Source organism: Podarcis muralis, chromosome 14 (genome assembly GCF_964188315.1).
Source record: "Podarcis muralis chromosome 14, rPodMur119.hap1.1, whole genome shotgun sequence".
Lineage (NCBI taxonomy): Eukaryota > Metazoa > Chordata > Lepidosauria > Squamata > Lacertidae > Podarcis > Podarcis muralis.
In genome coordinates this window covers 8057488-8072402 of record NC_135668.1, presented here as the reverse complement: position 1 = coordinate 8072402, position 14915 = coordinate 8057488, and the positions used below count along the sequence as shown (strand labels likewise).

Sequence of the window (14915 nt, the reverse complement as noted above, 5' to 3'; positions counted from 1 at the left end):
GTCAAGAGAAGCATATGTCAAACGGATGCCATCCTTTTCTAGGATTGTATGTCCCAATCTTTCCCCATTGTGATATCTCTCTCTCTCTCTCTCTCTCTCTCTCTCTCTCTCTCTCACACACACACACACACACACACACACAGTAAACCTCCAGAATATATTTTGTATAGTTAAGTTTTTACCTCTATCTTCAGTACATTTTATTTTATTGCTATGACTAGTGGTTGATGCAAATAAAGATTCTTCTGATGATGTAGAACACACACACAAAACTCCCTGCAGGATGGCTATAGAACACTTCCAAGAGTCTGCTGAAGGATGAACCACCAAGAGAGTTACTGAATGTATGGAATCCAGTGCCATGCATTCAAGTGCTCTGGTTAATTAAAATGATATCAGATAATCGCAACGCGGGGTTGTGATTAATAAATGTTATGAGGGTTTTTTTGGAATGATATTAAAATTGTATCATAAATGTTTTTAAAGGAATTTGCTTTAACTGGCGACTGAAGGAATTATTATTATTATTATTATTATTTTATTATTATTAACAGCTGATAGTTTTGATAACTAAGATGTAATTTAACTACTGAAAAGTAATTATTATTCATTTTATCAATGCCAATTACCTTGCTAAATTATTATATTGTTGTAAAATGCAACAGTAAAGACAAATCATGGTGTGTCTTTGATCTATCATGTTCACAGGTTGAAGGAATGTTCTGCAATATAAAAGTTTGTTTCAAACTAAAGAGAACACATTTAGAAATTTTATTTTACAAAGATAATGCGTTTATAACACGAGCAAACAGCTGTCACTCATATCTGAGTAGAGAATTACTTGTGGAAAAGAATGTAAACCTGAAATTTTTCTTCCCCACTTTTGGCAATATATGACCCTAGTTTCTTACCATGATCAAGTATTATCAGCTGGGCTCCAGACTGTATGTTTCCCACATCATTGTCTGCAATACACTGATAAAATCCTTCATCCGATTTCACTAGACCTAAAACTTGTAGGTCATGCTCATTCTAAAAGAGAACACATACATGCATAATATAATATTCACTAAAATGGAGAAGTCGAAACTACAAGGGCTTCAAAGGGTGGGGGAAACGATGTTTTTATGCCTCATGGCACTTCTAAATTACATTTCTGTTCAAGAGCTCTTGGACGTCAGTGCTCAACTTCTACAACATCAAGATCAGCAAAATTGTTAGAAAAACAGCAATATTTGGCAACCATTAATGGGCATTGACAGAATTGCTGTATGTACCAAACAGTGTTCTAGTCTAATTGAAAATGGTCTCCTGAAAAGACCATCAATGGAAAATGAAACTGGTCAGGAGTGCCTCTGTCCTACCTTCCGAGGGGTGATGGTGATGATGATGCTTAACTTTTTGGGCCAATTTTTCCAAATGGAATGCAACAAACACCCCAAAGATGGGAGAGATACTTCACAAAGCACATTCACATGAGGCATTAGAATAAGCTTTCGGTGTCCTAGCATGAGAATGCAACCTACTGTCACATTGGCAAGGTCTGCCATACTTTTTCTATTGATAAAGTACAATTAGAAGTGTGGGTGAACTTGTATGACCGGCATATTTTCTACCATACCCCATCACAAAATTGATCCTCTAAATTTAAAGGGTCTTTCTGCCTATCTAGGTTCAAACTATTGTGACTATGCAGTTATTGGAGAGAGAAAAATGAAAATTGATAGTTTGGTGGCTCAAGCATACATTGATTAATGTACCCAATTTAGCGCTATATACGTTTAGTTAAAACACAAGGAAATCAAGCCATAGGATACATACTAAAGATATACTCACTACAATTTTAAAGTAGTCACTAGGGATCACCACATCTCCATTCTTTACCCACTTCACTGTTGGAGTTGGCTTCCCAGTCACATCACATTCAAACACAATATCCATGGATTCATGAGCATAAATATTAGAGGGTTGCTTCAGAAACTCAGGAGGAGCTTTAAATAAAAGGAAGAAAAGCACTTACAGATTACTGATCAAATATGGCATACACTGTTCAACCATTTCATATGACAAAATTGAGTAGAGAAGCAGACTAAATATATATTGTAGCTATATATATGTTGCAAAGAAATCTATTAGAGAGATTACCAGCTTTCAAAAATAATTGCTATTGCTCAAGATCAAGTAATCAAGTAGTTCAATTTCAGTAGGAATGACAATCTAGTAAACTTTTAAACTATAATTTGCCTCTTAACAGATTAAATAAATTAAAATACATCAAGTGATACCTTTGAGAAACGGATGCAAGTACAGTACAAGATAAATTTCATAAATAAAAGCAACTTGCTCACTGTTAGAAGGAAAAGTCATCTTAGTATTCTTCATCATAGAAGCCTTCAAAAATAAACTTGTAACCCTAATTAGAATTGTGCCTTGCCAGTTAAGTAACTAAAACTTTAGCTGGTTAATGTAGCAATTGAAGTTGCAGCCCTAGTTTTAAATATTTATTTTACATTTCAACAGAATGGAGATTATGATTAAAGGCAAAGAAGGCATTGCAGAGCACCAGAACCTAAATAAAAGCTGCCCCAAATGACTGTTCCTTTAACGTTTGAATGGATTAAGCTACCAAGCTGCAATAGCACTAAAAGGATCTGTTGCAGATGGGGAACAACTTAAACCAAACAGAATTGTGCAATGGGAAAGGAACAAGAGGCATAAGATAACAACCAGAAATCTGAAGTGTCTTGCTTATCAAATAACATGATGGATGAGTAATATTTTTAGTTTCTATAAGCAGGTCCGAATACAAATCTGTTTAATGAGGGGAACACCATTCCCAGTGCTAAATTCAAGCATATGCCTGAATTCCATCCTCAATGGGTCTTGCTTTAATACAATTAAGTTTTGTTTTGTTTTTTATCTTAATTGTCATAGGATTATTTGCTTCCGTACACTCAGGTGGGTTGGAGGCAAGTAAAGCCATGTTCTTTGTGAAAGTTGAACATAAAATACTCAAATTCATTAGACATTCTTCTCCATTTACAAGTTTAAATGTTTTTGAAAATTATTTTTGTAGCTTAACTATATTAGTATTCAGTACACATAGCAATTAAGCACAAGTACAGATGTTTGTGGTAAACAAGTTAAATGGATAACCAGAGCAAACGAGCCAATTACATAAAATACAATTTTATTGGAAAATCACATGTTTTAGCACCAGACAATTATATTTCAAAGCAGCCTTGGGTGTTTACTCTTTCCACTTCACCTTTCCTAGTGACACTATCACCCAGAGAACAAGTATATATAATGAACTATTGAATTTACTGTGATGGGTTAAGATTATGCACATTTTATTAAGCTTACATACATGGAAATTATACAGTCCATGAAAAGAAAGTCAAGTCCTCAGACATCTGCTTTCAACCCTTACACTATGACAGCCTTTCATTCATTTGTGGTAAGTTTGTATAAGCGACAGGTTGCATTTCTTATACCAAGGGAAAAGGAAAAAAATTAAATCTCCTTCCAACCCGCAACTGAGCCTTTGGTCAAAAGGATCACTGTATTTTAATATATCATTGTATTGTATTTTAATATATCATTGTATTTTAATATTCTGCAGGAAGCCGTTAAATGTCTTGTTCAAAAAATACTCCTACACGACTGGCAAACGGTCTCTTTCATGAAGCAGCAGCTGGTATAAAGCTTCAATAATATATAAAGCTCCAGTTTTTAAGATATTGCCGAAGAATTGATGCTTTTGAATTATGGTGCTGGAGGAGACTCTTGAGAGTCCCATGGACTGCAAGAAGATCAAACCTATCCATTCTTAAATCAGCCCTGATTGCTCACTGGAAGGAAAGATCGTGAAGCTGAGGCTCCAATACTTTGGCCACCTCATGAGAAGAGAAGACTCCTTGGAAAAGACCCTGATGTTGGGAAAGATTGAGGGCACAAGGAGAAGGGGACGACAGAGGATGAGATGGTTGGACAGTGTTCTCGAAGCTACCAGCATGAGTCTGACCAAACTGTGGGAGGCAATGGAAGACAGGAGTGCCTGGCGTGCTCTGGTCCATGGGGTCACGAAGAGTCGGACACGACTAAACGACTAAACAACAACAACAAAGCTGAAATGTAGGGCTAACGCAATTCCCTCAACTCAGTATCAGTGTCTTTACTGCAGATATTCTAGACCCATATCAACAGCTAATTTAGCCATATTTTTTGTCCCTTAGGACTTCTCAAGAACCCTTACAAAAGAAACAATTTTGCAAAATGGCATGTGTCATTGATAACATTGTTTTAAGTTTCTTAACGCTGTTAAGAAACCTAAAACAGTTTCGGAAAATAACTACTCTGCATCTATTCCTTAAAGGTACTTAACTAAAAATGTAACAAAATAAAAGCAAATTAAAAGAGATTAGATTCTCCTTGAGAGAAAGTTGGTGAATCCAGGAAGAATTGCTCAAGGGAACTAATAGAGTAAACTGAATCTTATTAATCCTTTTAGAATTATTTGCAGCTTTGATACAGCTGATCATGAAATTATTTGGGAATACAACTTTGTGTTTGGAAGGGATTTAGGGAACTGCTTGTTAAAAATTCTGCCCACTATTGGCAGAGAGGATGCTCAAGGGTGGTGATGGGTAATTACCTAACATGGTTAGGGATGCTTCCAATGTGATTCTACAAGTTGTTGCTGTGTTCCCAAGTTGTGTTCAATATGAATACATGGCGGCTTGGTGAGATTATATTTCTGTATGATGTTCAATGCTAGCAGAATACTGGTAACACACACCTCTCTTCCTGCTTTTCATCTAGCCCTGTCCACTAATGTAGTCTTCCAATGACTGGTCATGTTTGGGAATTAGATGTATGCAAGCTGACAAATGAAATTCAGACATGACTGAATCAGCTGGTTTTGTGACTTGGGAGGGAACCGGGATTCCTGTCACGTCTGGGAGTTGACTCCCTGTGGTCCATCTGGATCAGTGTTTCTCAACCTTTGAACCCCAGATGTTGTTGGACTACAACTCCCATCATCCCTGAGCTCTGGCCTTGCTAGCTAGGAGCGATGGGAGTTTTACTTCAACAACATTTAGGGACCCAAGGTTGAGAAAGGCTGGTCTAGATACTCAGGTTGCAACAGGGGCCAAAATGCTTTTTACCAGCTTAATTCAAGTGGGAGAAGCAAAAATGCACTTGTAAATCTCTCATTACAAGTTTTTACTTTCTTCTGCAAATCTGTATGATCAGAACTCAAAACATGTTTGCTCAGTTTGTTGTATTTTGTGCTTAATGCAAAACTCTTAAAAATAGATAGATTTAAAAATGCCATACAACTCAACTGGAAACCAACCATTTCCATGTAGTTTACATCATAATATTTACAGGAAACTCTGGAGACCCAAGTAGAGTGAATGAGAAATATAAAATATTCCCCAGCTGAAAAGTGAACTTATAACCTTGTCAGCATATGTCTATCTCCATGTAATTTCCTGAGTTTAGCCAATTAAATGAATGCCACCTTTGATAATCTACGTAAGGGAAATTCATCATTTTATTTTTAGTGGCTAAATGAGATCACACTACATCCCCCACCCTGTCCCAACACCTTTGTATTACACACGAACCTAACATGGAAAAACACTGCACAATAATCTTACAACATTAGACCTATAGACATTTATTGGGGGGGGGGGGGGGGTTGCAGGGGAAGGGTGGTGGCTGCTTCCCCCCTTCCTCCACTGTGTAAACCATCATGCTTTGATTACTTTTGGGGGGGTGGGGAGTGGTTAAGCAAGTTTCTGGCATTTGTAGAAAACAAAATTCTGAGGCACTATTCTCATTTATTTTGTGAGAAACTAGACTACTCCAACCTTTCTGTGTTTTCTCCAAGCATGCAACTGAGCAGGCAGGTGGGCCCAGGCAGGTCTTCCCACATCCCTTGTGTTGCCATTACCACTACCCCGCTGCCCATGAATGCTCACTCTACCTGAGCAAGGGCTGTTCATCACTGCTGTTGCCACCACCCAGTTTGCCCAGAACTCCCCCATCCCTTCACAACTTGCCCCAATCCTGAAATCCTGCTGCCAAGAGCAGAAAGTGTTTTAACCCGGAGCAGTATGGTGTGGAGGGGGTAAAGACATTCTCCTGTTCATTCCCCTCTGCTTTAGGCCATGGCAGCAGGATCTTGGGATTGGAGTGCTTGCTGAACGGATAGGATGGGGCATTTTTAGGTTAACTGTGGGGGCATGGGGAATGGCAATCGGGTGCCGGGTAGGCAGGGATGACTGGGGGTAGAAAGAGTTGTGGGGGGCTGGCAAGGGGGGTAGCTGGGATTGAGGTTCAAACCTAAGTAACTATAGCTTGTGTAACCCACAAACCAGAATATGAAGTTAGCTTATGAATCTCTGCTTCAGTTAACCATGGTTTCTCATTACATCTGAACCCACTACCCTGGTTTTATCCTGGTTTGTTCTGGCACCCTGCCCCAAATGCTCACTAAGCTATCAAGGAAGGAAGGAAGAGCTGTTGAAATACTAAACATTATGCAAAGCAAGCAACAGTTACATTGCACTGAGCTAGTTGAATATGTTGAATATTGGTTCCTGGCCTAACCCTTAATTATAGGGATCAGTAGAAATTACTGTACCTCCTCTGCCCCATTAACAGTACATAATTTTAAGATATAGAAATTTGTGGTTTTGACTGTTCTCTCTTGCAAAGTAGTTACATACCTTGTACAATCAGATCAGCTTGAGCTTCAATTGTTTCATTTCCATTATCTGCAATACAGGTATATGTTCCAGCATCATCTTCTGTGATATCGTTGATCTTCAGAGTCCCTCCAGCCAGCAATAAATAATTTTTAGAACTGTGCAAAACAGGACAGATTGGTGAATTTTTTTTTGAAAATTTCCTAAAGTCAATTTTTAAGGGCTTGTTCTTCGCAGAAATCAAAAGACATTCAATCTCTTAAAACTTTTGTACAGAATATTCCTGTGCCACAATTTTCTGAGGCAATTTAACATATTTATTTATCCAGAACCAAGTGTTACAGTAGCATTCAGTACAGCAGAAACATACTCCTCCAGATCTCCTATGAGTTTCTAGAGACCTGAGCTGCTTTTAAAAGGGTCAAGTCAAGCCACTATCTCCTCTTTAACATAACCCATTCTACATAGAACTGAGTATTTCATCTAGCTTATAGACAGTGCTGTTTTCAGCTTCCACTCAGTACTGGCAGTAACAACAGTTGCAGGAAGCACACTTCTAGGGCAGACATGAGATCCTAATATCCGATTTTAAATAGTGTTTCAGCTCTATTCATTGAAGACAAGCTACTGAAGGCCTAGCTACTGAAAGCTCCAAAACCAGCTGCTGTGGTGCTCAATGTTCAAATTTTGCTGAGTCAGTGAACAGTTGGAAGGCCCCAGGTAACCCTTTATCTGCTGACCACATTCCCTTCTAAGTTATTTTTTATGGGCTTGCTTTTTGCAGAGATCAAAAGGCATTCAAATTCTCAAATATGAGCATTAAATGTTTTAGGCACTTGAGCTTGCAGCCTTTATCTATGCATTAAACATATTATAATTACATAGGCAACAGAACAGACAGTTGGTCATAGTCATATAACATAGCAGTCACTATCAAAAGGAAAGTCAGACTTAGTCCAATAGAGTTGTGATTAATGTGCTTACACAGTTACAACAAGCCCACCTGGCAATCTCCCAGAATAATCAGCTTCATATGACTTCCTCCATCAATAAAACATGGCAGAGAGTAGGGGTTTTTAGGATGGGAAGAGGTAGCAGAGAGGTAAGAGCTGATGTAACACCAGAACAACTACCCACCTTTCTGTAACAAGCTCTTCTTCATTTCTTGTCCATCTGATAACAGGAATGGGAATGCCTGTAGCAACACATGGCAAAACGGCATTCTGCCCAGTAATTTTGGTAAGTGAAGAAGGCTGTCTCAGGAACACCTGATTTGAGGCAACTTCAGATTCTGTAAATATTGAGATCAGAAAGTCCAAGGTTATTATAGTAGAAATAAATGTAAAGTGATATTAACAAAACACAGTAATTATGGATGCAATGCTCTAGACCAGGCTGTTCCAGACTTGCTTCTTCATACATACTGATCATTACAACTAAAGCTTTGCCAAGAAATAACCAAGGCAATTTGTGTTAAAAAAATTTCTCAGGAAACGGCCACCACCAGTAAATAACTATACTAGACAAAAATATTTGACATAGGCATAAATATTGATCTCTGCATACTTTGCTGTCTTGACCATGTCTGCAAAATCTCTTGCAAAAAGTTCATTACAAGAAAATTATGTTACTATTCAAGAGTCCTTTTAAAAGAAAATCAGCCTTTTAAAAGTAAACTTTTATAAGTACAACTCCCAGGGATCTACAGAATACATTGAGATGGCTAACTTTAAATGACAAAGAGCAACTTGACAGAACCTATCTGCCAGCAATTAAATAATCTTACTAGTGAGTTGCAATCTAGGAGAGAAAAATCTGAGCACATATGCCTGTACCTGGAAGAACTTTAATCTCTGCTTCATCACTGTATTTGGGAGAACCACCAATTTCAATAATACAACAGTATGTTCCGCCATCTTCATCTGTAGCATTACTAATAATTAAAGCTCCACTTGGCAATTTGAATATGCGGTCATCCAGAAAGAGTGGCTCATGATCTAGCTCCCACCTTACAAAGGGTGCTAGATCAGCATTTACTTCACAATTAAGAACTATGCTATTTCCTCTATAGACTGATGCTGACTCCGGCTGACTGATGAATCTTGGAAGTCCTAAAAAGAAAAGAAAAAACACACACATAAGGTTGTGCATCTGTACTTTTCCTTATTTTTTCTTTCTTGCAGTGATATGTTTGCTTACAATGCAGCAGAATGTCAACTATACTTTCATTATGAAAAATAGGTTGACTCATTAGCCTACTGTCCAGGATTGTTCATAAACATATCTTATTGTGAAGCATAGGTTTGTCCACAAGTTCAGCTATCAAGCCCCCTTTGATTACATTACTCCAGAATGAAATAATGGATACTGAGCTCATGTACTTGCTCTAAGTTACATATTTAACTAAATAATGATATCATTTAAGTTCTGCACTGACTGTATTGAGCAGAACAAAATTTAAAAACTGGTAGAAGAGCTGTAAAGTTCCTGATTTCAGATGGAAAATATTGCCATACTAAAATATGAAAACATATCCCTTCTCCCCTTTCAACAATTAAGATGAAATATATATAAATCCATTTACATGGCTTTTAACTATGTGCTACTTCCATGTTTCCAATTTATGCAACGGAGACATATATAGCATCTCATTCTGCCAGTGAATCACAGCCTTAGGGAATGAGGCAGCCTGTGGAATCTGCACAGATGACATCCCTTAATGCAGAGGTGGGGAACTTCATGGCCAAGGGCAAAATGCAGCCCTCCAGGTCTCTGCTTTGGCCATACCTCCTCCCCAGGTCACATCCCACAATAACATTTGCACCCACCTCAGGTGCTTTTGCCTGTCTGTAATGTCTCCTTGAATTGCTATACAGTGGTACCTTGGTTTACAACCATAATCCGTTCTGGATGTCTGTTTGTAAACCAAAACAGGTTGTAAGCCAAGGCATGCTTTTGCCAATGGGGCCTCCAAAAAAATTTGTTCGTAATCCAAAAAAGGTTGCAAACCGGGACACGCACTTCTGGGTTTAATGTGTTTGTAATCCAAAACATATGCAAACCAAGGTACCACTGTAATGCCTTTTGCTTATCTGAATGGAGCGATGGGATGGGGTATAGAAACCTCTCTGTTTTTTGTATGGTTGGAAAGTAGCCTACTGTACAAAAGTAAGTGTCACATTTAGGGCTGGGCGATGTTGGGTTTTCAACATCGCAGTGTATCGCCAGCCAAACATCGCAGTTTGGTGATAAACTGCAATGTTGAAAAAAGCTGCATTGGCTCCAGCCGGCAATGTGCCCAGTGAAACTGCCACAGCCCTCATCATGGGAACTGAGGCGCTTTTGCCTCCACACCTCATGGGCTGCTGTGGCCAATACAGCTGGCCCCAGCCCACTGCTCACTTTGGGGGCAGAAAGGCTCCTGCCCTCAGCTGAGAGAGCCCCGAGTCCCCTGCCACTCGCACACAACCAGCAGGGGACTCAGGCTCCTTGGCCAGGCTCCACTGGGGGTGGGAGAGCTCCTGCCCCCAGTGGAGCCAGCCCAAGTGTTCCTGCCACTCACACTCGAGCAGCAAGGACCTTGGGGCTCCTTGGCCAAGCTGCCTTCACTGGTGTGGGGGGCAGGCGAGCTACCTTGCCCGCTTGCCCCTCACTCCCCGAAGACCGACCAGGCAGCAGTAGCCAAGTGCAAGCAGGAGTGGAGTCGGGGCTTGCTCAGCTGCGAAGGGTAGGCTTCGCGCATCCCAGCCCCAATCCCACTCCTACTCACATGCAAGCAGGAGCAGAGGAGGGGGGAGGAGGAGCACTTTAAGGGAGCAAAAATTGACTATGGTATCCTCCTGGATATCCAGTGGGATGGATATCAGATGCATTGTGTTATGGTAGTTCTGTTTGTAGCTTAAGGGGTGGGTTCGGAGAGTAGCACTGGGTGGGTGTTCTTTGGCCCTCTGGTACTTGTGCAATGGGGTTTCCACAGAGTACTATCCTATTCCTGGTGCTCTTTAACATCTAGATGAAGCAGTTGGGAGTGGTTATTGGAGTTTTGGAGCAAGGTGTCAAGGTATACTGATGACACACAGGTTTACTTCATCATAAGATTTTATTATTATTATTATTATTATTATTATTATTATTATTATTATTATATTTGTATACCACCCTATATCCATAGATCTCAGGGAGGTTCATGGAAAGACTAAGGTACTGTATGATTTTTGAACCTGATTTTTTATGAATAGTACATAAATATTTTAATATTAAATAAATAAATCAACTGTAAAAGTATTTGACCTTAAAAGGAAAGGGAAGTGGACAATGAATTTATTTTTTTTATTTATAAAAAATATCCCACCCTTCCTTTCAAAGGAGCCCAGAGAGGCATTAAACTTTATAATTTAATTAAAGATTCCAAAGTTCTAAAATTTAGTTTCCTATATTATAAAACTGTTTTAGTTATTCCATGTTTTGGGTGAGGTGAGGAAACAAGGTCATATTTTAGAGTAGGGCTATTGTCTCAGCCAAACATTTCCTGGACACAAATTCCCATTAAAAAGTCAACATGGTATGATTATGGAAAAACAAAAATGAAATGAGCATGTGTTTATAAAAAATGGAGAAAAAAGAAAAACAGCTGAAACACCAGGTTTATGGCTTTTTAGCTCCTATCTGAAGTGTTAGCCATTGTTTTTATCATTTATTCTTAAATACATATAAGTACAGTGTTTTGCTTTACTGCTGACAATAGTTATTGCACACGTCCATTTTAAAGTAACATTTTCTTCATATACATGTCCCATATTAGAATAAGGTGCTTTGTGACAGTTGTTGAGCTTTTCTGCCAAAATTATTTGTTTCTTTGTTTTGCTGGGGCAAAGATATTGAGCTTTGTTTGGCCGACTGCAGTATTCCATATATGTCCAGGAAATTTGTATGGCAACCCTAAATATACAGTCCATGAATTATAACCACTACATACTCTGTGAAAGTGAACAGTCAAAGTTTCCACTAACTGCTGTATACAAGTGATTAGTTAGTACTCCACAAAAGACTATCACTATCGCATTTGATGACCCTAATTCAACAGAAATGAGAATTGACATAGTCTACACAGCTCAGTTGCAGGGACGCAGGTGGCGCTGTGGGTAAAACCTCAGCGCCTAGGACTTGCCGATCGCATGGTCGGCGATTCGAATCCCCGCGGCGGGGTGCGCTCCCGCTGCTCGGCCCCAGCGCCTGCCAACCTAGCAGTTTGAAAGCACCCCCGGGTGCCAAGTAGATAAATAGGGACCGCTTACTAGCGGGAAGGTAAACGGCGTTTCTGTGTGCGGCTCTGGCTCGCCAGAGTAGCTTCGTCACGCTGGCCACATGACCCGGAAGTGTCTGCGGACAGCGCTGGCTCCCGGCCTCTAGAGTGAGATGAGCGCACAACCCTAGAGTCTGTCAAGACTGGCCCGTACGGGCAGGGGTACCTTTACCTTTATACACAGCTCAGTTGCAAATCATGAAACCCATATTAAATTTTTCCCTCTACCATGTACAAAATCTGACAAGCCACTTCTCTCAGCATTAGCCTCCACTTGCATCTATTTATCCTACAAGGTTTTAAGGATACAAGGCATTTATATGATTATGTAAATTGTTACATAAATTCCAATTTTTCCAATGGCAGCATCCTGACTGTATAATTCACTCCCAAAGAATGTGAAACCAGCCCCATTCTTGATAGCAATGAAAATATTCTATGTGGTCTTAATAGTTTTTAATGCAGGACTAAAAGTCTGAATTCTCCTCCTCTTGATTTTACAATTTTAGCTTTAAATTTTGTTACCTTTGCGTAATCCAACTATTTTACTTGGCAAGCCTTTTGCCAATTGCTGCTCATCTCAGAAAAAGCACAAGAAAAAGTAGATCTTTTTCAGCCTTGTCCCTCCTACTCCGCAATAGCAGCTATTTTATTATAGCTGGTCACAAAATATAGCAAATTACACAGAGGTTATGCTTTACACTGGGCTCCTTTGGACAAAGGTGTTGGGTAAAAATCTAACTAATAATAATAATACTCTGCAACTAGGGTTCTTGTAAGTAACATATCGCTGTAGATTCATCTCATTAGACGAGGTAAATATTGTCATCCACCAACCATTTTCTCTATAGAACTTAAGCAATAACTAAAATTTTCTGTTCACTGTGATCCAGGAAATATTTTAAGAATTAGTCTATAACACAAACAATTAAACTCAGCAAAGGCCACAAGCTTTCTGTATCACAGGGAGTGATAGGAACCAAATATTCTGATGGGCACATGCTTAGCACCCTCCATCTCTTCTTCATCTTTGCAAAGTCAATTTGAAAGACTGAAACCGCTTCACAGATTAAAGGAATGAGGCTCCAAGCAGCAGGAACCTACTGCCAGTTTTGAAGCTTTGTTAAAGCTCCACAAGTATTGCACTTTTCCTCCTCACAGTAATAATCATGATGGCAGGGAAGATAAAAACCATGACATGACATGATTGTATGATGGTGTTGTGTTCCATGAGCAGCGAGACAATGCTACAGGGGCAATACTACAATCTGTATAAGGAGAATACACTAGTCTCTTTTTATCATTTGTTAATTTACAAATATTCAAGATGGATGTGGGTGGAGGGGAGGAATTCTTGAAGCATACAGTATTAACTAATAAGCCTGAATCAGATTACCATACAGCAACAGCAACAGCAACACCTCCCCTGCTACCCAGCTTATCCTTTCCCCAAACTCTCAAGGGTGTAAAATTCCCAAGGCTAGCAGAGATTCCAAGTCATTAAGGACCATTAAAGTCCTTACATCCCCAATCGACCATCAAGTTTGTCAGGCAAAAGCCCAGGACAGACCCGTTTATGCTAATTGGGCCATCAAACTCATTATACTGGAGATAAAAATCAAGCACTTGTGCCTTGTGTTCTTCCTTTTGTCACAATTTAATACACGCAATATTTGAATTTTAAAAATCAGCAAATATTGCTGGGTTGTGGAAGGAATTCATTACCCAAAGCTTTTTATTAAGCAAAGAAAACAACCCTGAGAGGAGCTTATAGTTCATTAGGGAAATGAAAGAAAAAGCTACATTAGTCAAGTTTTTCCAATCTAAAACTACTACTATAAGGTTCTTTCCCCCTTGTTTCTCCATTCTCTGTGTCAAAATAAAATTCTGAGGTGTAGCATGCAATAGTCTGCATAATGCCAAATCATTTATGGAATATAACAGATAAGTAAAGTAGAGACCTACAAAAACACATGTGAAGAACAGTCCTTTGGCCCTTCACTATCATTTATGCAGAGCAACTGACTTCTGAACCTTGTTGTGTGGATAGTGTGTTAGGGAGTTGCCTGTGCAGCAGCACACCAAATACACTGTGATAGCAAGGTGGGGGGACCCCTCAGGCAGAAAGTCCACTAAAAAAATCCCTTCACATACAATGCAGGCAGGATGTTGCCTGTGAAACTGAGGGGCCAACATTTGTGAGATGGGATAAGCACAAGAAAGGAAACAACTTTAAAATACTCACCAGCTACTGTGAGCTTAGCTGTTCTGCTTACAATGGTTCCAAGGCTTTCCACAGTTGCAACACACTGATAATGCCCTTCATCAGGCTTATTGTGCTTAGAATGCACTACACTGTTGATTAATAAAGATCCATCTGGTAGCAACTGGCGTCGGTCATCTGACACCAAGTTTAAGAAAGTCCCATCCTTTTTCCATTCGATTTTTGGAGATGACTCACAGTAAGCTGAACAATTCAGTATAACAGATGAAGCTCTAACTGACAGAGTGTCCATTGGCTCCACAGTAAAATAAAATGGAGTAAAAGTCCTCACTGTGGGTCCTGCAAAACACAAGAGAAATGAATAGTTTTTAAATGTTTCTCAGATATCCTAAATATTTATTTTACAACAATTGAATATTGTTCCTTACATTCTGATATGTTAACTGCTTTTGGTAGTAAATATTTGAAATAAATATATGCTTTGATACCCTGTGTAACGGAACCAATATATATCATCATCATCAAAAATATTTACATTTTCCATCTCATGAAGAAACTACCATAGGTTCTAGAAAGGACTATGAAGTTGGTGGTTAAATAGGCAATCGTGCTTAGCATGCATATGTTTACAGAGATGTATATATTTCACAAATCACACACACATACA

At 39.2% G+C, this 14915-nt stretch overlaps 1 protein-coding gene across 10 annotated transcripts in view; it reads right to left on the bottom strand.

Annotated features, from left to right (window-relative positions):
• The window catches only part of NEO1 (neogenin 1), a 103969-nt gene that overhangs the window by 50173 nt on the left and 38881 nt on the right, over positions 1-14915 (bottom strand). For all 10 annotated transcript variants that reach the window (XM_077919094.1, XM_077919095.1, XM_077919088.1 and 7 more), the window contains exons 2-7: positions 14270-14587; positions 8558-8833; positions 7860-8013; positions 6744-6880; positions 1837-1991; positions 912-1032 (exon numbers count right to left, since the gene is read on the bottom strand). In XM_077919094.1, coding sequence (XP_077775220.1) covers positions 912-1032; positions 1837-1991; positions 6744-6880; positions 7860-8013; positions 8558-8833; positions 14270-14587 — 1161 coding nt within the window. The remainder of the gene's footprint in view (positions 1-911; positions 1033-1836; positions 1992-6743; positions 6881-7859; positions 8014-8557; positions 8834-14269; positions 14588-14915) is intronic.